Source organism: Eumetopias jubatus, unplaced genomic scaffold (assembly GCF_037043125.1).
Source record: "Eumetopias jubatus isolate StellerSeaLion01/CBP00866 unplaced genomic scaffold, mEumJub1_p1.0 scaffold_3, whole genome shotgun sequence".
Taxonomy (NCBI): Eukaryota; Metazoa; Chordata; class Mammalia; order Carnivora; family Otariidae; genus Eumetopias; species Eumetopias jubatus.
In genome coordinates this window covers 70,074,589-70,099,360 of record NW_028274809.1, presented here as the reverse complement: position 1 = coordinate 70,099,360, position 24,772 = coordinate 70,074,589, and the positions used below count along the sequence as shown (strand labels likewise).

General features: G+C 36.7%; 1 protein-coding gene across 2 annotated transcripts in view; it reads left to right on the top strand.

The window, feature by feature from the left end:
• The first annotated feature begins 1,388 nt into the window (after positions 1-1,388).
• Positions 1,389-24,772, top strand: part of PSMD14 (proteasome 26S subunit, non-ATPase 14) — a 99,739-nt gene continuing 76,355 nt past the window's right edge. The window contains exons 1-4 of one of the 2 annotated variants that reach the window (XM_028113124.2): positions 1,389-1,735; positions 8,536-8,664; positions 11,158-11,209; positions 17,187-17,307. Coding sequence is in view for 1 of the 2 variants with exons in the window: in XM_028113123.2 (XP_027968924.1) it covers positions 11,162-11,209 (48 nt within the window). In the remaining variant the exon portion in view is untranslated. The remainder of the gene's footprint in view (positions 1,736-8,535; positions 8,665-11,157; positions 11,210-17,186; positions 17,308-24,772) is intronic. The other variant, XM_028113123.2, reaches the window with a different exon arrangement.

The following is a 24,772-nucleotide window of genomic DNA, read 5'->3' as shown; positions in this document are numbered from 1 at the left end:
AGATTAGACACTTAATGATTTATAGGGTGATTAATTGGGAGGTAGGTAGGAATAGATGCATAGGAGAGAATATGTCTACTCTCAGGTCTGATTAGGGAAACTAGCTGAAGGATGGGTTCATTCACCAAAAAAAAAGCAAACAGAAGAGGCACAGGTTGGGGTAGACACATTAAGATGCTGATTCAAATACAGTATTACCTATGGTTAAAATAACTGAGGTATTATTATTTTCTTTTAGATAGAAATGGAGTATCTTTAAGAGGGAAATTCTTTGTAATTATGCCCACTCAAATAGCTTTGAATTCAGATGCTGTAATTCCTCCTTCCCCTCCATCCAGAAGATTCATCACCATTCTTGATTTAGGAATGCTTTAAAGATGCTTATTATTTGGAACATATTTGACAAAGTGAGAGGGACTTGGTGTAACTAAACAGAGCCTGTAACTAAATATGATATGAATTTGTTGATCATCAGTCATTTTTTTTTAAGATTTTGTTTATTTCTTTTTTTTTTTAAAGATATTATTTATTTATTTGAGAGAGAGAGAGAGAATGAGAGATAGAAAGCACGAGAGGGAAGAGGGTTAGAGGGAGAAGCAGACTCCCTGCTGAGCAGGAAGCCCGATGTGGGATTCGATCCCGGGACTCCAGGATCACGACCTGAGCCGAAGGCAGTTGCTTAACCAACTGAGCCACCCAGGCACCCAGATTTTGTTTATTTCTTTATCAGAGAACAATGATGGGGAGCAGCAGAAGCAGGCCCCCTACTGAGCAAAGAGCCCGATGCGGGACTCGATCCCAGGATCCCAGGAGCTGAAGGCGTACACCTAACCCACTGAGCCACCCAGATAATCAGTTATTTCTTGAGTGGTTTTGCTCTCTGAAAACCTAGCACAGAACAGATAATGGGCAAAACGTTGTTGCTGCTAATTATTTGGAGAAACGTAGTAATTTTTTTTTAAGCCCTGTAAGTTAAATTGGGCTTAAAGTGGGTGGTTTTAACATTTGGGAAACGTTGGTTTTCCTTGAAATCCAATTCCTGGAAAGCGGAGAAGACAAGGAGGTGGGTAGACTGCGCTGTGGAAGAGAACCTCTGACCTATTTCCCCTCTTTTTACACCTCTTCCTTTTCTTTTCTGCTTCTCTGACGACCAAGTTGAGTTGAAACGAACCTTTCAGTTTTTGAGTTCAAGGACCGCGGTGAACACCCAAACGAACGGGGTTCTGGTTTCTCCAAGCCCGCAGTTGCATTTCCTAGCCCGTCACCTCCAGGGTCCAGGAAGCCGGCGTCCCAGATCGCGACTGCGGCCTGGATTCGCAGAGGGGAGAAAAAGGTGGGGGGAGAAAAGAGAGGATGTCGGAGGGGCGGGAGCGGCCCCGGCGCTAACTTCCGTCCGGCCCTCCCAGCCTAGACTGGAGAAGCGGGGCGGCCCGCGCTCACCGTCTGGCGCTCTCCTCCCGGGACGCCCGCCGGACTCCCGAGCCGTCTCCAATTGGCCGTCGGGGGGAACGGAAGCCGAAGCGGAGCAGTGAACCCGGAAGTGCTTCGCGGCGGAGGCCCGGGCGACTCTTTTGAATGGAATCGGGCTGATTCATCGCCGGTTCGCGGAGCCAGAGCCCCGTGGAGTCTGAGTCGCCGCCGCCGCCGCCGCTGCTGCCGCCTCCGTCGTCTTCGCGTCACCGCTGGTGGGAGACGAGAGCCCAGACCGCGGCTTCCCGACCCCGCCGGCTTTCAGGTAAGACAGGGAAGGCAGGCCCCAGAGGTCCGCGGAGGCAGCCGCGCTAGGCCGCCGCCAGCCCCGTGCTTTCCTGAGTCACGTTGCCCAGCCGAGTTGCCACTGGAGGCCTGGGCCCTGAGGGAGGAGCTCAGGCTTCTGCGTCCTCCTCGCGGGTTACTTGGGTCTCTTGTCAGTTAGGTGTGGAAGTGGTCTCCTCTTCCAGGCGTTTCTGCTTCCCTGAATGAAGCACATCTTGGGAACCCTCTTCTCCCGATACCAGGAAAACCCTTGTGTGTGGCCTCCGTTTGTGTGTGTCTATTGATAGTTACTCCCGTGTTGAAAAACTTCAAAGCTGGCAGAGGAAACAAGGGAGACAGAATAAAATTAACTTTCCTATTGAAGGCATGCTTGTTTTATCACTTGTCCTTCTCACGGGCCTTGACCCTTTTTCTTTTTCTCTTAGTGTTAGGATTTCAATTCCCTTTAAAAACCAAACAGAAACCCCAGAGATGCCCTGGTTTTTAACCTTGAAACTCTTCAAAACAAAGTGTGGTTTTTCTGCTGTGCCATTTAACTTACTTTCAGTTTGTCTTAATTGAGTAGTTGTGAATAGATAACATTTCCTGTTTTAAATAAAGTAGTTATCTGCTACTCTGTGTTACCTCTTGGACCTTATTTTTTCCTGGGGACTTACTTTGTGTCTGTCAAAAGAAGAAAAAATGTAAACTTTTCGGAAGAGTTTGAATATAAATTTAGCGACCGAATGAAAAATTCTGGAAATTAAAAATGGTAACTAAAAGTTGATAAAGATTCATGGGAAAGGCAGGGAAGAAGCCTTAATAATTAGAATAGAAATGCAGTTTTAGGGTGAAAATTATTTTTTTTATTGCCCACAAAAATATGTTTTTAGTGCTGCTAAGTTGTTTATTATGTGGAAAGCCAGAAGACAGTCACTGATAATGTTGAAAGAACAAAAAAGAACTGAATACAGTTTTAGTGGAGATGATTAAGACAGTGGTGGTTTCCTTGTTTTGTCATGTAAGGCTAGCAACTGGCTCATTTAAAGTTTATAGGTTTTATTTATTTATTTAAATGTCATTTCCTTTTATTTTTTATTTTTTTAAAAGATTTTTATTTATTTATTCATGAGAGACAGAGAAAGAGAGAGAGAGGCAGAGGGAGAAGCAGGCTCCCAAGGAGCAGGGAGCCCGATGCGGGACGCGATCCCAGGACCTCGGGATCACGACCTGAGCCGAAGGCAGATGCTTAACCATCTGAGCCACCCAGGCGCCCTAAAGTTTATAGGTTTTAAACAAATTTAAATTTAATGAGTAACTGTACATTTGGAGAGATTAAGGTATAGTAGTTCAGAGTTAACTACAGTTGTGTTTAGTGAAGTGATATTTACTGAAAGGCCTGAATATTGTCTTGAATTTGTCCCAGAACAAAATTACTTCTGGCCCACGGAAGAAGGTTTTGAAGTTATCTTTCAATGAAGCCTCACCTGTTGACTTTGGGGTATTATTCCCCAACCCCCCAAGGTGCTTGGTAAATAATATTTTGCTATTCTAATTGTAAAGCTGCATTTTAACCTCTCTGTCATGGGTTTATTTTATTTTTATGCTTGTCATGTAAACCTTGCCTTTACTATGTAGGTTTAGAACCCATGTTTGAATATCAGGAACGAGAGGCAATTGTGTTTTTGTTTTTCATTTTATAGCAGTGTTCATTTCATAATTCAGTGTCCACTTCTGAAAGTCTTACCTGAATATTCATGAGATTTATTACTCATGAACTTGTCACATACCCAGGTTGTTGCACTCATTTGACATTCATATCCTGCTTTGTGATATTTTGGCATCTCCATCAGTAAAATGAGAGATGGATTAAATAATAGCTTCTGGTTCTAAGATGATGATAACAATAACAGTAACAGCAGTTACTGAGTACCTTATAAATGTTCCAGGCCCTGTGTTAGGTTCTTTGTATTTTATCTTACCACTGACTTGCAAGGTAGGTATTGTCCTCATTTTATAGATGAAATCTAGATTCTAGAAGAAGGTAACTTTTTCCAGATCATACAGAGAGTAGGTTTGCTTGTTTTTTAAAGACTGTATTTATTTGAGAGCGCAAACGGGGTGGGTGGGGTGCGGAGGGAGAGAGAGAAGCAGACTCCCCGCTGAGTGAGGAACCCGATGGAGGGCTCGATCCCAGCACCCCAAGATCATGACCTGAGCTGAAGTCAGATGCTCAACTGAGTGACCCAGGTGCGCCTGGAGAGTAGGTTTTGAAGCTTGGATTCCGATTGAGGTCTGACTGCCTTCACAGCCTTTCTGGCTCTACACTGCTTCCTTTCACTTTATGTATTTTTCATGGGTTTATATCATGCCTCCCCAAATAGACTATAAATTCTTTCAGTGAAAGTCACCGAGTTTCTTAGTGCCTCTATTTCTGTATCACCTTATGAACGAGGTAGTACAGGTTTCTCCTATTGTCTGAAAGTTAGCTTTACCCCACTTCACTTTTACAGAAGGCCTGCATTATACCTGTTTTTTGCTAACAGAAAGAAATCTGAAGAGGATTTTTGCTTTTACAAAATGTCATTTGTTTCTTTGATTTATGCCATTTCCACTTAGGAAAGTTTTTTTTTTTTAAGATTTTATTTGTTTATTTGACCGAAAGAGACACAGCAAGAGAGGGAACACAAGCAGGGGGAGTGGGAGAGGGAGAAGCAGGCTTCCCGCCGAGCAGGGAGCCCGATGTGGGGCTCGATCCCAGGACCCTGGGATCATGACCTGAGCCCAAGGCAGATGCTTAATGACTAAGCCACCCAGGCACCCCTCCACTTAGGAAAGTTTTAATAGGAACACTCTGCTTTTGGATAGAGGGGGAACCTTGTACTTAATGTTTAATTGAATGCTGTAATTAGGAAACAGCAGCACAAGAAAAGATATTGTGGTAGTTCCATCTTCGCTGTTCTAAAGTGGAAAAATCTTGCTTTCAAAATGCTATTTATATAATTAAGTTTAATGTTGATTCTTTCTATTTCTTCCATTGAAGAAAGCCCTTAAGAAAGTCAAAGAAGTTCCTAATTACTTTCCACAAATCAGAAAGTAGAGGAATTAGAAATACAGTGAGATCTGGAGTAAAGAAAGGATTTAGCATCAGTCTGAGAAGTAATATGTAACTAAACTGCAGCATGGGTTGGGGAGTACAAAATGAACTAAGAAAAACAATGATAAACTCGAACAACTAAGAGCTTCATGATTTTGTTTGAATGTTATGAATTACTGGGACAACAGTGTCCCTTGTGAAAAGGTTGAAAAGTTAAAAAAAAAAATTGCCACATTCCAAATCCAGATTAAGTTAATTTTGAAGGATCTGTTTTTTAGAGTTATTCTTGGTTCTGTACGTTTTCTGTAAGTATTTGAGAATTGATTTATTTTAGTTCCAACATGAACACAATCTAACTGTATCAGGTTCTTATCAGATATGAACTCAGTAGGGAGATGAAAAAGTGGAAGATCATCAGTTTTTTGATGTACAACCTTTTGAAAGTACCAGTGCTTATTTCGTACTCTTTACCAGTTAGGACTCTAAAGGTTACTCTATGTATGATATGTTAGTTACAGCTAAACACTTTATTCATATTATCTGATAATTTTTTTAAAGATTTTATTTACTTGAGAGAGAGAGCACAAACGGGGAAGGGCAGAGGGAGAAGCATACTCTCTGCTGAGCAGGGAGCCCCATGTGAGACTCTGGGATCATGACCTGAGCCAAAGGCAGACGCTTAACCTACTGAGCCACCCAGATGCCCCTATCTGATAATGTTTTAAGTAAAGTTAATCATTTCATGATCAGCTCTTGAGTCCTCTGTTTTTTGATAGGTGTAAAAGCTTGCTTTAGATCTATAGGTGTTATGTATGGCTTTTATTTCTAAGAATTGTCTTCCATATTATAGTGTAACACTTTAATTTTATTAACCCTTTTGCTAAATCCTGCAAAATGCAAGTCCCTCCTCTCCAATATAATTCATTTAGTACTGTGAAATGTGCCTATTGTTTTGAAATTCACTAAATGGCAAACTATGTAGGAAGAAGAATCTGTGTTGTATGAACTGTAGCCCTGCTAAGGAGTGTGGTGCTGATAGCAACTGGCACTCATTGTTTACCTACTATACACCAAGCATTATGTTAAATGTTGTTTATGTCCACTGTCTTCTTTAATTTTCTAAACAGCTATAAGGTATCCCCATTTTGCAGATGAGGAAACAGGCTCAGGGAGGTAACTGAGACAAGGACACACAGCTAATAAGTATCAGAGACAGGATTTGAATCCTGGCACTTGTATTGCAGAGTCATAGCTCTTAACCTGCATATAAAATATGTATAACATAAAATTTACCATTTTAACCATTTTTAGATGTACAGTTCAGTGGCTTTAAGTACACTTATGTTGTACAACCATCACCATCATCCATCTCTGGAACTTTTTCATTTCCCAGCTGCAATACTTTTGAAAACATAGATCATAATTTTGTTGAAGAGACTATGGCTATCATCTCTGCTTGCAAAACATTTTTTTTCTTTTAGATTTATAAACAGTTAAAGTTAGTCCAATGATTTTTTTCACTTCTACATTATCTATTTCTTTTTGCTCATCTTTGCGGACACTTCAGCATTTGTTCACATGTGAACCTCATCAGCATCATAAAAGATAAAAGAATATGTCACATATCTCTTTAGCAAAACAAGTTCTTGTTGTAAAATAGTGTGTGATGAAGTCCTTCTTGTTGAATACCTAACTGGATGAGAACGTATTTCTTTTTTAGTCCTGGAAATATATTGTTTGCTCATTGATCCACTTAGGAAATAATTTTTGTGGTGAAATTCAGGTAACAAAATTAACCATTTTAAAATGAATATTTAGGGGCGCCTGGGTGGCTCAGTTGGTTAAGCATCTGACTCTTGGTTTTGGCTCAGGTCCTGATCTCAGGGTCATGAAATCAAGCTGAGCGTCCAAGCTTTAAGTCGGCTTGAGATTGTCTCTCCCTCTCCCCTCTCCCATGAGCGGGCATGTGCTTGCTCTCTGTCTCTCTCTTTCTCTCAAATAAATAAATCTTTAAAAAAATAAAGTGAACAGTTCATTGTCATTTAGTAGATTCACGGTGTTGTGCAACTACCACCTCTACCTAGTTCCGAAACATTTCCATTATTCTGAAGTAAAATCCCTTACCCATTAAGCAGTTTCTCCATATTACTCCTTTCCCGTAACCTCTGGCAGTCACTAATCTGTATTCCTTTTCTAAGGATTCAGATATTTGGAATACTTAATATAAATGGAATCATATGGTTTGTGACCTTTTGTGCATGTCTTCTTTTACATAGCATAATGTTTTGAGGTTCATCCACATTCTCACGTGTATCAGTACTACATTCCTTTTTATAGCTGAATGATATCCCATATGTTCCATTGTATGTATATTCATACTAGAATTTGTTTATCCTTTCACCTTTTGGTGGGCATTTGGGCTTTTTCCATCTTTGGGCTGTTGTGAATAATGATGCTCTAAACATGCATGTACCTGTGTTTGTTTTGAATACCTATTTTTAATTCTTTCAGATATATACCTAGGAATGGAATTGCTGGGTCATATGGTAATTCTTTGTTGAATTGTTTGAAGAGCTCCCAAACTGTTTCCATCACTCCTTGGTTCTTAAGTTTGAGAAAATTAATCTAGGGTATTGTCATCTGAAGGTGTATAGTCTGAAATTTTGTTTCTATCAGTGGTTCTGAACTAGGAGTGATTTTGCCCTTCCAGGGGACATTTGGTAATGTCTGGGGACACCTTTGATTATCACGACTGGGTCAGTGCTACCAGCATCTAATGAGTAAAGGCCAGGGATTCTGCCAAACATCCTGTAATGCACAAGACAGTCCTCTACAGCAAAAAATTTGGTTCTGAATGTCAACAGTGCCGAAGAAACCTGGCTTATACCATCAATTTTATTGTTATCATTAGAGACTAGAGTGTTGTTATCAGTTTCTTTACATTCACCTTATGATTCTCTAATCATTAGGAAACTTTTTTTCTCTGTTCTTCTCTCTTTGACATTATGGATAGAATATGAAAAATTCTGAGTTTTCAACTGTGTTCAAATGAAAGCTAAAAAAAGACTACAAAGATTGTGTCTCTAGTCTTTTCTTTTTGAAAGATGGTGAAATGCTTTGGGCAGCACAATAAAAACTGGAGGATGAAGCAATAGCAATAATGTATTTCACTGTTGCATCATTTTGAATAATTCTTATTCTTCCATTTTCTTGTTACTTTGGCATAGTTGGGAATAATTGACTAAAAAATGATGAACTAATTCCTATGATAATGAAATAGCAAACTTTCAAATATAGGCAATAACATCACTAAGATTCCATAGTATGTCATGGATTTGTAATAATGTGCAATGGAACTATATGGTAATTACACAATAGAATGTTCTATTTAAAAATATGAGTAAATTTTCTTTTTGTTCTTTGAAACACCACTAGAAAGACTAAAAGTCATGAAATGTCAGTTCTTACATATAATTAGAACTGCTCAAAAAAGAAACTTAAAAACAGAATTTGTATATGGGGTAATCCTCTGCACTATAGCTCCCTAGAATGCTATTTATTTCCATATTCTTCTGGAAATGGTGATTAAAATCAGTTTTGATTTCTGTTTTGCTTTTAGGAATTTTGTCTCATTTAAAGTTCGTGGCATATTTTCCTCCATAGTTCTCAAAGTAATTATATCTTATTTTATTTACTTTTTTTAGGAGAGAGAGAAAAAAAATACTTGGGAAAAGTTATACCTGCCAGTATTAGCAAGAGCTTGAGTTGAGAAGAAATTTGTCAAACTCAACGAATTGAAGCTTAACACCTCAAGAGTTGTAGTTACTGACCAGGTGAGAATTAAGAATGTATATAACTTTCACCTGTTCTTTCAGGATATGATATAAAGATGTTATGAAAATGTACCATTTTTTAAACACACATCAAATTATAAATATGTGATATCCAGATTTAAGAGCTCATGAAAGTCATTTAGATAACTAGCACTTTTGTTCTTTGCTTTCTATAAACTTTTTTAAAAAAGTAGTGTGATATACAACATTTATTGATATATTTCATTTCCAAATGTTAGTATTTTTATTAAACTTCATTATGTTATCTAAAATGTTTTAGTTTGTTAAATATTTTTTCTTGTTTGCTGAGACATCTAATTTTACTAAAAACACAAATTTGACCTGCCAGATTTTCTTTCCCTCTGCTCCCCACATTGCTCATGTATATTCACAGCATCTGGAGTCTGTGTAAAGTCATAAGAAACAACACTGGGGGAATAGATAAACTGAACACAGCTGGGAATCGACTTTGGCCTGGAATATATATAGTGTCTAAAGCATACTGTATGTTGTTAGCTTTTTTCTATTTGTTCTTTTAAAGCTTGAAATGGTCCAAAAGAATTTTTTTTTCCTTTGGTAATACATTCTAGAGAAATGTCTTTAATATTTTAAACTAGTCAGGTTTTGCCCCTCTGTTTATAGGCCTTTAAAAAATGCCATGTATTGAATGCTGTATTTGAGTTGAGGAATTTTAATGAGAATTTAACGGAGATTTTTGTTTGTAAATGCTGCTGTTAGAATGTGTTAAGGTTATAAAGCAGAAACTTTGTCTAGACTAACAAGTTTTTTTATGTCTTTTTTAAAAATGAATTTATCCATTGTGAATCTCACAGACTTGTTGATATAAAGTTGTTTATAAATTGTTGTTTATATAAAATTCAAAAACAGGGGCGCCTGGGTGGCTCAGTTGGTTAAGTGACTGCCTTTGGCCCAGGTCATGATCCTGGAGTCCCGAGATCGAGTCCCACATCGGGCTCCCTGCTCAGCGGGGCGTCTGCTTCTCCCTCTGACCCTCTTCCCTCTCGTGCTTTCTATCTCTCATTCTCTCTCTCTCTCTCAAATAAATAAATAAAATCTTTAAAAAAAAATAAAATTCAAAAACAGCAGAACTAATCTATGCCATGAGAGGTTGAAATTCTATCTTTGCACGGTGGTAGGGACCAGAAAGGGGGTATGAGAGGTGTTCTTAGGTGCCCATAATGTTGTTTCTTTATCTAGGTGGTGGTTATGGGAGTGTGTTCACTCTGTGAAGATTCCATGGCTTTGTCATTTGTGCATTTTTCTGTATGTGGACTTGAATAAAGTTCGCAGTATTAGCATTGTTAAATACAGGAATAAATTGTTAGCAGGATCCAACAAACGTGATTAGGCTGTAGTGTAATGATCATGAGTACATTATTAATTTTTAGTTTGTATAGCAGTTCTAACTAGTAAAAGAATGTGAACAAATGACTAATTCATTAGCATTTAATTTAGAATATAAATTGTAGTAATACCATTTTCTAAAGCATATATTAGAAAAGGAATTTTAAGGCACAGTAGCAATTTTCAAGTAAAAGAAAATGCTTCATTGTCACTCTTAAAGTATTTAGTTGTACTGATATTAACTTTTTAGAATTTGGTTACACTGTTTGTGTAGTTGAGGTCATATCGATACCCTTGTTATTTCTTTCCTTTGATTTCTTCTGAGTTTTTCAAGCTTATAAGAATGTCTTCTATAGTTATTCTAGACATAAAAAACAAATTAGATTGATACTTTAAAGTTAATCTTCTTTGTATTGATTAACTCTAAAATTATCATTGAGAAGAACAGCTGAATTTCCTTAGTGAAAAAGGTATATATCTCCACAACAACTGAAATAAGGCAAAATATCTGTGTAGGTTCTAGAACACTATCTTAATGCATTTAATGTTTACTTTATAATATTTCTTTTAGTATAATGAGTTCATTTTAAAAAAGCCTTTGATGCTAATTCAGAGATCCATAATCTGCTCACAATGTCTTTCACATGTAGTTTTGATGATAACTGACAAGCTGTAAGTTAATTAGCACAGAACTTACTAATGAGGATGTTAAAATTTAATTTAAAAGTGAGGATTTTTATTTGTACACTCTGAACAAATTGAAGGAAATTCAATCATACATATGATAAGCATTTCAGGCACTTTTTCCTCATTCAGGTACTTTATTAGATAACAATGAGAAAATATAATTAACTTAATGATAGCAAAGTTTTGAAAGTATGCTAAGACTGCTTGTCTTTAAAACCAGGGATAACCCAAAACCAAAGCAGTAAAGTAAGGTCTGTTAATTAGCATGGAAGACAGCTTCTTGAATTAATATGTGGTGTTAATTAACAGGAAGTCTGATGTTGTGTTGTAATTACCACCAATATTTTTGACATACTGAGTGACTGAAGGTGAATTATATAGATAGCAATTGAGTAAACACTTTTGTGCTTAGGAACGTTTTCCTTTGTTTCTGTTTTCTAGAAATATGGACAGACTTCTTAGACTTGGAGGAGGTATGCCTGGACTGGGCCAGGTTAGTATATAGACTTTCAGTATTTCTTTGTTTGTAGACTACACATCTTTCTCTAGTTATCCAAAGAGAAAGAAATCACTCCCAAGAAAATCATCTCACAGATAACCTTACGGTAAGAAGCTTACCTTATTGCTAGTTGTTGTATTGCAACACTAAATAACATGTGGGGAACATTTTCTATTATCTTAATTTAATTTTCTCCTAGGAATAAGAATTTTCTCCATTTTTTTTATTTAAAATTTGGGGATATGTAAGATTCTCATACTTGCCTTTAAAAAAAAAAGTCAAAATATCTTATTTCTGGGTTTACAACATAGACTTTAGAAGTAACACATGAAAAAGTAAGCATGGCATATTCTTGGCAAGATCCAGAAAACTGACCCATAGAATGTTTGTATGTACAGTTTTAATACTGGTAAATTCCTTCTGTTAGTTATGATACATGGCTGAAATAATATGTAATACCTCTTTTCTCTAAATTTGGTATGTTTGGTTTCTTTTACATTCTTATTAAAATTAAATTTGTTTTCAGTCTTAATATTATCATCTGTCTTGTTTCTTGCTATTGGGCAAATGGCCTCTAGATAGATTTTTTGATCTCAGAATATTCTGCTTTAGGTGAAGCAGAAATTTTTGCCTTTTTTGAGTTCTACACTGATTATCTTTCCAGTCCTCCATTCACAAAAGTGATAACTATATGTTTTTCCTTTCCTGAGACTTTTATGTAACATAATGTTTTATGACTAAATTTTGGGAATATTTTTATAACCTACTTTTCTAACCCTTTTAGCTACCAGCTTTCCCTCATTTTCATATCACGGTCAATCAGTTTGTTTTCCTTCATTTAAAGTGGTCTGTATTTTGGGAAAGAAACAGTTTTTTTGGGGATTTCATGGTATTTTAGGCATGGAGGCACTTTCATAAGAATTCCTTAAGTAGGTCTGTCTCATGGCTTCTACTAATAAACCTTTTCCTTTTAGAAAGTTGGAATCATTTCGTGATTCTGTGTTGCATCCTTTATAGACTTCAATTATTTTTCCTTTTTTTTTTAGTTATTTTTACTTTTGTTAGTGTTGACTATTTATTTCTCCTGTTCTTTACTATCAGCCTACTTCTTTATGATTCTTCATTTTTGTAAGATCTCTGTAATCCATTCTCTTAAGAGGCCTAAGCCTTGGGGTGCCTGGGTGGCTCAGTTGGTTAAGTGTCCAACTTTTAATTTTGGGTGAGGTCATGATCTCAGGGTCTTGAGATTGAGCTGTGCATCGGGCTCTGAGTGGAGTGGGGAGTCTGCTTGAGATTCTCTCTGCCTCTGCCCCACCTCACATGTGCACATGCTCTCTCATTCTCCCTATAAATAAAGTCTTAAAAAAAAAAAAAAGAGGCCTAAGCCTCTCGAAACTTGACCCTTCCAAAGCTGTTTCCATGCTTTCGTAAGCATTCTAGATAGCTTCTAGAATTCCCTCATTTATTCTGAAATTAGCAATAACAATGTTAAAGCATATCAAAGTGTCAGAAGTGAGCTGAGGTAATAACATAGGTATTGCAAATTTACCTGCAAAATATAGGCAATGATATTGCCTTAGTAGAATTCTTTTATTTTATTTTATTTTTTTTAAGATTTTATTTATTTATTTGGCCAAGAGAGATATAGCGAGAGAGGGAACACAAGCAAGGGGAGTGGGAGAGGGAGAAACAGGCTTCCTGCTGAGCAGGGAGCCCGATGTGGGGCTCAATCCCAGGACCCTGGGATCATGACCTGAGCCACCCAGGCGCACCTGCCTTAGTAGAATTCTTAAAGGACGTTGCAGCAAATTTAAATGCCAAAATACCTTTTCTTAAGCATTAGATGCAATAAATTTATATATCCATGCTAGAAAGTTATGCTGGGAAATTGCTGGATGTGAAATATAGTCTTACTGACCACAAATTGAGCTACATCATATCTCAGTGACCACTGCAAACCTTTGTAGGAAGTGAAAAACTTAAGTTTGGTTCAATAACCTCTCCTTGGCTCCTGATAATTTAATCACCTCATGTGTCCTCTATCCTTATTTGAACTTAAAAATATGTTATTTAGAATCTATTATTTCAAGTGTGTGTTTCATCTTCCCAATTAGATGACAAACTCAATGGGATAATTTGTGGGGTGCTTATTTCTGTGATATTTCCTTTATCAAATACTAGTGTTCAATGATTAATTTTTTTTTAAATTTTATTTTACTCTTGGGGCGCCTGGGTGGCGCTCAGTTTATTAAGCATCCAACTCTTAGTTTTGGCTCAGGTCATGATCTCAGGGTCATGGGATCAAGCCCTGTGTCGGGCTCTGCCCTCAGGGCAGAGTCTGCTTGACCCTCTCCCTCTGCTCCTCCCCCAACTCATGCTCGTGCTCTCTCTCTTGAAAAATAAATAAAAATCTTAAAAAAATTTTTTTTATTTTACTTTTGTTCTAGATTTAAGATGTAATTTTGCAACAGATGTTAAGTATATTTTTTAATATACAGGAATAAAATATGTATTATTTATTTTTTTAATAAAGTAAAAAATATTTGGGTTAAAAGCTACTCTTTCCATTCAGTAATGCATAGCAGCCAGTAAAAGTGGAAAAGGAGACATAAGCAGTTTTATCCCTCCAAAAATAAATGGGTAATGTTACTATCTTACCATTTAATGGAAAAGTCAGAATTTCCTTATAGATAGGGGCAGCATACTTGCTGGTAGGTTTGCACATTGTCCTTTGAAAACATGAGAATACAAACAGAACAGGGTTCTTCATTCTAACAACTCTGAACTTTCTCTGAAACGAAGTGATTTTTCTCTTCTCCGTGGCTAATCTTTCCACTTATTCTCTGATCCCATCTTCTCTTGAAACCTTGCTCATATGCACTGACCCCTTTCTCTGCGTACAAAAATGTTTGTCTGTATCCAAAAAACAACAAAACTTTACTGTACCCTGACCCTAAGCCTTTTATTTATTTCTAGAATTCCTGAAATAATAGCTTATACTTACAGATTATACTTCCTTACCTTCGACTCTTCTGAGGTTATATACTGGCTTCCTCTTCCATTACTTTTCTGGAATTGCTCAAATTACCAAGTCTGTTGGCCTGCCTTTGGTTCCCTTTTCACTGGACTTTAATATACTTATTAAAGATTTTATTTATTTGTCAGAGAGCAAGCACAAGCAGGGGAAGCAGCAGGCAGAGGGAGAAGCAGGCTCCCCTCTGATCAAGGAGCCTGATGTGGGGGGCGCCTGGGTGGCTCAGTTGGTTAAGCGACTGCCTTCGGCTCAGGTCATGATCCTGGAGTCCCGGGATCGAGTCCCGCATCGGGCTCCCTGCTCGGCAGGGAGTCTGCTTCTCCCTCTGACTCTCTTCCCTCTCGTGCTCTCTATCTCTCATTCTCTCTCTCTCAAATAAATAAATAAAATCTTTAAAAAAAAAAAAAAAAAAAAGGAGCCTGATGTGGGACTCGATCCCAGGACCCTAGGATCGTGACCTGAGCCAAAGGCAGATGCTTAACTGACTGAGCCACCCAGGCATCCCCAGTATAAACATATTAGTAGTTTAAAGTAGAAACAAACATTTTTTTTTTTAAAGATTTGTTTATTCGAAAGAGAGAGCACACACACACAGGGAGAAGGAGAAGCAGACTCTCCACTGAGCAGGGAGCCCAATGTGGGGCTCAATCCCAGGACCCTGGGATCATGACCTGAGCTGAAGGCAGAGGCTTAACTGACTGAGTCACCCAGGCGCCCCACAAACAGATGTTTTGTTAGAAGTATTAAAATTTGTTAACTAGTAGCTTTAAATTTCAAATGTATTTTTTTATTTGCTAAAGTGTTTATGAACTTGAAATTACTATAAGACATGAGATGATTTATTAAAAGCATTTACTGCTGTAATTTGGCTACTTGATTATAACTATCCCAACTTACGTCTTGGCAACTAAACTTTCCAAAACCTGTGAAGATAAAACCCAAGAGATAGGCATAGCCAAAGCACCATCATAGTCTCCAGTCTCTAAACATTTTAGTTTAAGTCTTTGGGTCCATTTTAGCTTTAGAAACAGCCAAGGTAAAAGCTTAAAAGTAAATGATTTCTCACGGCGCCTGCGTGGCTCAATCTGTTAAGTGTACGACTCGGTTTCGGCTCAGGTCGTGATCTCATGGGTGGAGATCTCATGGGTCAAGAGATGGAGCCCTGCTTCCAGCTCCGTGCTCAGTAAGGAGTCTGCTTGAGGAGTCTCTCCCTCTGCTCCTCCCTGTGCACGTGCTCTTTTTCTCCAGAATAAATAAATCACAGTTGTTGATTAGAATGTAGAGAAATTGAAACCCTGTACATTGCTGGTAGGAATGTAAAATTATGTAACCTCTGTGGAAAACAGTATGGTGGTTCCTCAAAAAATTAGGGATAAAATTACCATACAATGCAGTAATTCTATTTCTGTCATTGTATATTCCCCCAGAATTGAAAGCGGGGACTCAAATAGATATTTGTACACCAGTGTTCATAGCAGCATTATTCACAGTAGCTGAAAGGTAGAAGCAACTTGTGTAATAGCGATAGATGAGTGGATAAACAAAATGTGATATGTACATGCTATGGAATATTATTCAACCTTAAAAAGGAAGGAAAAACCTGACATCTGATATAACATGGATGAACCTTGAAGACATGATGATAAGTGAAATGAGCCAGTCACAAAAGGACAAATATTGAATGATTCCGATTATATGAAGTACTAAGTAGTCAGATTCATAGAGACACAAAGTAGAATGGTTGTTGCCAGAGGTTGGGGGAAGTAGTGAAGTGGGTTAGTGTTTAATGGTTACAGGGTTTCAATTTAGGAAGACAAAAAATTCTGGAAATGGATAGTTGTATTTGTTGCACAACAAATGTGAATGTGTGAATGTACTTAATGCCACAGAACAGTATACTTAAAAATGGTTAAATGATAAATTTTATGTTGTTTATATTTTACCACAATAAAAATTTCAATTACCATATCTTTAAAATGAGATTAGTACCTATCTTAGATGTTTCTTAAAAGGATTAAATATGTTAGACACACAGAAGACAGCCCCAAAAAAATATTCTTTAAAAGATAATTTGTATGACCTCAAAATAGGAAAGCAAAACTCAAAAGATTGCTAATTTGACTGCTTCAATGCATTACTCTTGTCCCAACAAAGACAATAAAAAATCAAACTTAACAGACAAGCAATAGGACAGAAGATATTTGTAACATATTCATCTGCAGCACATTTAGCAGAACCACAAATCAGTAAGACAAAAAAAGACAACCTCATAGAAGAAAGAACACGAACATAGAACAACTGCCAGCAAGCATAGGAAAAGATAGTCAACTTCAATGTATGTCAGAAATGAAAATTAAAACAAGTATTAGATTTTTTTTAAACAAAAGTCTGTTATATTAATAAGTGTTAATGAAAATTTTGGAAAGCAGAAATTTTCACGTAAGCTTTTTTCTGTAGGTGGGGTGTGGGTGTGGATATGGGTGTGGGAATTGGTTAAGGATTTCATCTAAGTGCTTAGAACATTACCTGGCAAATAGAAGACCATAAATATATGTTGAATGAACACACACTGCATGTGGAATATAAATGGTTGAAGTCACTTTGGAAATCAGTTTGACAGTATCTAGTAAAGTTGAAAATGCCCTAATTTCTGTGACTCAGCAATTCCATTTATTCACTTTAGAGAAATTCTTACACATGTGTATCAGGACACGTGTTTAAGGACATTTATTATGACATTGTTTACACTGTTGAAAAATTGCAGAATACTTAAATGTCTACTTGTGGCAAAAATGTGTTATGATGGAATATTATACTGCAGTTAAAATGAACCAGATTCTTAGACTTATAAACATATGAAAAAAATTCAGGTTGTAGAGAGATATACAATATGAAAGCATTAATGTTAATTCTAAAAACATAACACTTTTTTTAAAGGGTACATAACTCTTGAGTAAACGTATTACAAGTTCTACAGCAGCACCGTCCAATAGAACTTTCAACAGTGACGGAAATACTCTATATTGGCTCTAACACAGTAGCCGCTAGCACTTGAAATGTGAGTAGAACAACTGAAGAATTGAATTTTAAATTTTATTTAATTTTAACTTCATTAATTTAAATTTAATAGCCACATGTAGCTGTTGAGTCCATGGATTGTGCCTACCTCATGTGACTGAAGAACTGAATTTTTAATTTTATTTAAATGTATTGTTATATGTAGCTAATAACTACCATAGGCCTAGATAAACCCACACAAATTCATGAGATGGGAGGGAGGCAAAAGGAACTTTTACTTCATATATAATGTTTTCTCTTTTTAATAAACAAATGAACAAACAAAAAAACCAAGCAAAAGAACAAATAGTACAATTAAATGACATTAAGTAACATTTTCCTTTAGTACTTTTTTAAAACGTCACCAAGTGAAACAAAGTCAGAAATGCATTTTAATTTATTTTTCAGTACTTTTTTTCATGGTTTACTTAAGTATTTCATATAACTCTAAAGAGGTTGCCAGAGGCTAAACTATGTAGGGCTTTATAGAAGATTCTCTTCCAAGTGAGTTGGGAAATCATTAGAGATTTTTGAGCAAAGGAGTTACACTTATCAAACATTTTTAAAGAACTTGGATACTCTAGAGATGAGAAGTAAGATGGAAAGAATGAAAGCAGAGACAAGAAGCTACTACAATACTGTTCTAAGATAAGTTATAGATTACAATGTTTTATTTTTATTGTATATTTATCTGCCAGAGAGATTCTGGTGTAGCTTGAGCCAACACAGGTTAATGTGTACAAAATCTTTACACCTGTCATCTTTGAAATATGACCTTTATTTACTAAAAGGTGCAGTAGCATGAAAATGAGCAGGCATTTACAAAAGGCTTTTTATGATTATGTTCCTTGAGTGCTTTAGTCTGTATTGACAATTTTTATATAGTGATGGATACTTCTGGTTACCTTTTTTTCTCTTTGATTCTTTGAGTATCTATCCTTATGTGATCCTCTGAACATTTACAAAGAGACTTTCTAAACATTGGTAGATTAATTTGGCCATTTTTCTGCCTATTAAGAGTAGGGAAGGGTCAAGAAATTGTAATTGTTTTATTTCTTTGCTTAACTACAAATAAATAGTGATTTCCTTTAGAAACAAAGCAAAAGTACAAGATGCTTTTAATTTTTTCATTTGCTGCACTTGTCATGTAATAATTTTATTATTTTTAAAGTATAGTTCCTAATTATTCTATTCATGTACTTCAGCTGATGTTTCTACTGTAGAAAATTAAGAAAGGTCAGGTCAATAGCAAGCTAATTAGAGCACACTCTTTCTAGTCATCATTGTAATGTAATTCTTCTGAATAGATATTAAACCCCATGAAAAATGTGCTCTGGAGAGGTCTCAGATCTACTCCTGAGAGTGTTCAAGTGAAAGAAAAACAAATTCCTGGTGGGAGCATTATAGTTTACTCTCTGTCATTTTGTTTGAACATTCTAGTGAGTGGTCTTTCAATGGGAAAGATCTTTGACACTTGGTGAATGTTAAATTTCTATTTTGATATGAAATTACCATAAATGATTTTGTCTGAATTCTTTAGAATATAAAGGGAGCAGTTATTTTCAATTACAGTGACATTATCTTCCAAAATTCATCACATTCTGATGAAAAAGAAAATCAAAATTATGAGAAAAATGAAACATTAAGATTTTAAATTTGAAGTCAAGTATATGATGGATCTATGACATTTGATACCATTTTTGGTAGAAGAGATATATGGGATGAGAAATAAGATACCTCTGTCTAATATAGGAAACTGAGGTATTGCAATATAATCTCAATATACCGAATGTGTGGGATGTTATAATCTTGAAAATCCAGTGTCTGTCCTTTTCTTCTCTACCTTCTATATTGTTTTACGTATTTGATTTACTGGCTACATTACTCATTTGGTACATTGATCTTTGGGTTTCCTATCTTAAACTTTTGTAATGTAACTTGTAATTTTTCAGATTGTATTATCATTTGGACAGTACTCTAGATCTCATATTCATCTAAAATCGGGGAGACATGGTCAGTGTTCTCTCCCACAACACACAGTGCTTCTTTGTGGGATGTTAATCTGGGTTGAGTGCCCCAGAAGCATGCCACCAGAGCAGGGCAGTGGTCTCCACTGAGCAGCCTCCCAGTGCTGCTTTTCAAATTGTTGCTGGTGATTTCGTAGGCTCTAACTGCCAGGACACTGAGTGCCTGTTCGGAGCAACATGGGAGGACTTAGGAACAATAAAGAATAAATTAATGATTATGATAGTTATACTTTTCTCTTACTCCTGTGTATATTTTCCTTCTTTTTATCCCTGTACGTTCATACCTACCTGTGGTAGCTCTCTGTTGATAAGTTCTTTATTCCCTTAGTATGCTAAACACCAGGGCCTAAATAATCAAAAGCAAAATGCTTATCAGAAGTAGATGAGCAAGAGTGTTGAATCACAGATCTGTACTTCTGAAACAAATAATGCAATATATGTTAAGAAAAAAAAAAGAAGAAGATAGCAGGAGGGGAAGAATGAAGGGGAGTAAGTCGGAGGGGGAGACGAACCATGAGAGACGATGGACTCTGAAAAACAAACTGAGGGTTCTAGAGGGGAGGGGGGTAGGGGGATGGGTTAGCCTGGTGATGGGTATTGAGGAGGGCATGTTCTGCATGGAGTACTGGGTGTTATGAACAAACAATGAATCATGGAACACTGCATCAAAAACTAATGATGTAATATATGGTGATTAACATAACAATAAAAAAGTCTAAAAAAAACTAATGATGTAATGTATGGTTAACATAACAATAAAAAATTAAAGAAAAAAGAAGTAGATGAAACAACAAAACCTGGTTTTGGAAAAGCACCCCTTTCTGTTTTATAGAAAAGGTGTTCTTTTACTAAATGGAAATGGCTTATTTTATTACCTAGTAGAAGACATTTTTGTTACCATTAAATAGCCATATCACTATAAGGAAATAATTTTGATTTTACTTTAGTTTGCATCTGGTTCCACAGTTTTTGGCTACTATTTCCTTCCCATTTCCCTCCCTAAATTCTATTTTATAGACTAAATGAGATCTTTGCATATTTTATAGTTCAGTCTTTCAACAAGATTCTTCCTTAGGGGTTTCCCTGAGGGCTGTGAACATTGTAGCAGTATTGTAGCGATATTGTAGCAATATAGGGAGGTAGTCTGAATAGGGAATGTAATTGTCAGTGGGATCCAGGGCTTATGTCTGGATTGATAAAGAGAACCCATATATTTTGAGAGTTGTATCAGGATTCCCCTAGAATTTATAGAAGGTGGGGGAAAGGATGAGAGCCAAATGGACTAATGCTGAGTGCCTCCCAAAATGGACTAATGCTTAGTGCCTCCCATGTTTTAAGGTGTCCCTGAATTTAATCTCATTTAATCCTCACAACAATCCTATGTGAGTAGGGATAATTACTCCTGTATTATAGGCCTGAGTCACAGAACTAAGAAGTGAAGCTAAAGTTGGAACACAAGTTTTTCTGACGCCAAGGACTGTTCTACATCAATATTTTCTCAGGTAGATAATCTTACAGTGTTGTCCCTGGCTATTTGCCTCATAAATTAAAAAACCTTAAATAGTCTGGAAATTTTTATTGCAAAATGTAGGTGAAGAGTAAGAAGCTTGCTTTTTATTTATTTTTAATATTTATTTTTGAGAGAGAGAGAGAGAACGCATCCGTGCCCTTGCATGCAGTGGTGGGGATGGGCAGAGGGAGAGTGAGAGAGAGAGAGAATCTCAAGCAGACTCCCTGCTGAGCTCAGAGCCCACGTGGGACTCCATTCCACCACCCCGAGATCATGACCTGAGCTGAAATCAAGAGTTGGGCGCTTAACTGACTGGGCCATCCAAGCACCCCAGATGCTTGCTTTTTAAATTTTTAAGAAACATAAAAATATTTGAGAGGGTTTTCCTTTGTTGTGATATGTCATTCTTGTTTCATGTTTTGCTTTTTTTTTTAAAGATTTTATTTATTTATTTGACAGAGAAACACAGAGAGGGAACACAAGCAGGGAGAGTGGGAGAGGGAGAAGCAGGCCTCCCGCTGAGCAGGGAGCCCGATGCGGGACTCGATCCCAGGACCCTGGGATCATGACCTGAGCTGAAGGCAGATGCTTAACGACTGAGCCACCCAGGCGCCCATTGTTTCATGTTTTAAGAATATTTAAGGAATGAGTGAATATTTCATTTTATTCTCTATGATAAAATATAATATATACCTTGATATATTGATAAAAGTAGAGGATACAAATAGTACAACTTTTTAAAGAAGGTTTATGTACCTTACTCCTTTTAGTTTATAAAACATTTTCCTTCCTATTCAGAAATTGATTAGTACTCTAAAGTAATTGTCAAAGTAAGTTGTTTCATTTAAAAAATTATTTTTGGAAAGAGGTTTCTCTTATTAAGCTAATGTGAATGACCAGCCTTGTTGTACCTTGACTTGTAATAATGAAAGAAGAGGTACAGAGAGCTGTTTTATTTGAATAATAGACTTGCCAATTAGCCATCAAGTGCTTCCATCTGTGAAATTGTTGATCAGATGGGTTAGCTGGGATGTTTCCAGACTAGGGCATCATAAATGGCACTTGAAAACTGTCACTTTGATGATGAGGTTTCAAGTATTACACGGCATGGTACTGTGGAACCTTTTTTCCTTTTGCAGTACCATGTTTTTTTAGAACATACTGATCCCACTTATGAATTCTGTGGCATCAAGAGAACTTGGAAGACCTGCCACTGATGTTAAGTTCTGCTTAATCTGCTGCTCTGGCCTGTGCTGAGATTGGTTTTAAACCAGAGTATTAACAGCTTCTTTAATGGCCTACACAGTAACGTTGGTTGGTGATCTGACTGGCACAGACAGGCAATGCTCACTGTCCATGGGCTATGGAGCTGGCACACGCTGGCAAGTTTCTTTGCACTTTCCCATTAATATAAACTCATTTTCAAATGTCTCCCTCCCTTAAATAAATGTATGGTAGTCTAAGACCACATAGATTTCTACATGTAGCAATTGTATGAAATGAATTTGACATCTGCCCTACAATTTTTTTAGGATTTGAATTACTTATTGGTAATTCTTGCATTTTAAAATTTGTTTAGTAATTTGGAGATACACATTTCTAGAAAGAATTGTCATCCATTTTTCCTCACTATGCCACATCTTCCTTTCTTGGTCTTATATTTTGCAGGATATTTTCTTTAGTAAGTTGATGTCTTTGAATGCTTGTTGTTATGATTCGATTATGGAGTCCCTCTCTGGTCCCCAATTTGTGTGGGGACAAATTCATGCCTTTGCCACTTTGTGGACACCAGCGTGGCTTGCTTTCTGCCTTGGCATAGATATCTAATTCAAAATCACTGAGAAAGGTAGTATATATTGGGCAACAATCAAAAGGCCACATTCTGGAACTAGACTAGATTTGAATGGTGACAAAGATCTGTGGAGGAGGAAAAGAGAATGACAGTACAGTGTCAATGCGCAAGAAAGTGGATGTTTGGGATCTTGTTCCTATTCATTTTTCTTCCAGGGTATATTTTCATACATTAGCATCATCCCCAGGCCCTTCAGCCTCCCTGAGCTATCTCCCAGTGAGAAAAAAGGTATCAGTTCAAATGTTTTGTTGTTATTTTGGATTACCTGATGACTGCCTTTTTTATTCTTAGGTTTGGCTGTTATTCTATCTCCCCTCTCCTAGGCAAAAATGCCCAGTAGTTAGTAAATAACATTGATTAAGCAACAGGTTTCCATCTCACAGGTGAAGAGATTGAGGCATACAGTAATTAAGTAACTTACGACCTTTGAAGGAAAAAATATGATTTCGGAGTAGAACTGAAAGACTTGCTTTCAAGTGCTCCTCTGTAGAGCATTAAAGAGCAGTATGAGAAAGGGAGAAGAGAGATAGATGTGACTGTGTGACCTGTACCTTCCTTCCCAAAAGAATAGAATTTTCCCCTGGGCTTTTTGACCACAGGCTCTCTTTAATGCTCCGTAATACTTTTTCTTCTGATTTTTTTTTTTCTTTCCCTGTTTCTTTAATTCCTCTGAAATAGCAACTCTGTAGTTTTTTAGTTGGTATCCCAAATAGTATTATGAATAGACAGATGCTTAATGAAGTTAAGGTAGTGGTCAGGGGTATTTCTAGGAAATCTTGGAGAGGTGTTTTCTATCCCTTAATCTCTATCAGTTATGCCTCAGAACTTTGAGCCTTTTATGCTTCTAATTAGCATAAATCAAGGAGTTTGTGAATGAAACAAGGTATTTTTAAATAGGTAGTTACTTTTAAATAGGTATGACATGTTAACAGAGTTCAGAAGTTAGAACTCTGTATATATGTTGAATAAGTGTCCTTGCCATTTCTGTCTCCTTCCCTAGAAACTAACACTGTTACCAGTTTGTGTCCTTCCAAAGATATTCTCTACTGGTGCTGTCCAGTAGAACTTCTGTGAACAAAGAAATGTGTTTACTCAGCTGTCCAGTATGGTAGCCACTAGCCACATGTGGCTGTTGAGCCCTTGAAATATGGGTGGTATGACTGAAGAACTAAATTTTTAATTTAATTTAAATAATTTAAGTTTAAATAGCTGCATGCAGCCAATGGCTACCATATTGGACAGTGGAATGTACATACTTAATAGAATATCCTGGATACTGTCCCATCCCATATTCAGTACATAAAAAGCTACCTTCTTTAAGTGACTGTTTGCTATTCCCTTTTATGGATGAATCATGACTTACTTAACCAGTCTTCTATTGATACACACTTAGGTCATTTCCTGTATTAATGTTTTCAAAAAGATATTTACTGTAACATTGGCAGCTTTAAATTTAGGCTTCACCACTTACCTTGATCACTGTGGGCACATTGGTTAACTTCTTTGAGCCTCAGCTTCCTCATTTATACTATAGGCACAATAGTACTCACTTTGCAGGATTATGTGATTATTAGAAGTCATGTTAGGTAACAGACCTTCAAAATGGTGCTAGGAGCTCATATTAGGAGTGGTAGATAATGATAGCCTTAGTGTTAACTTATTATTTTAACAATGAGACCGTAACAAGCCCAGAGGTCTATTTAATGTTGAAATATGGCAGAACATTCAAAAGGCTTTGCTTAACTCAATTTAGGTTTGTAAGTACAGATAGTTTCCACCTTTTATTCACTTGACTTCTCTGAATTGTACATAGCCATCTGTAGATTACTTTTCATATGCTAATTTAGAACTTTTGTATATCAGCTGGCAAAATTGTACATTTCAAGCTCTTCCATAGTGCCTTCCTTGTCAGACAATAGTTAAATTTAAGCAGGGTCACTGACTTTTTTTTTTCTTTTTTTGGTAGTCAACATACAACACTATATTAATTTCAGATGTACAACATAGTGATTTAACATTTCTTTGCATTAAGACATGATCTAGTTACCATCTGTCACCAAAGTTGTTGTAATGTTAT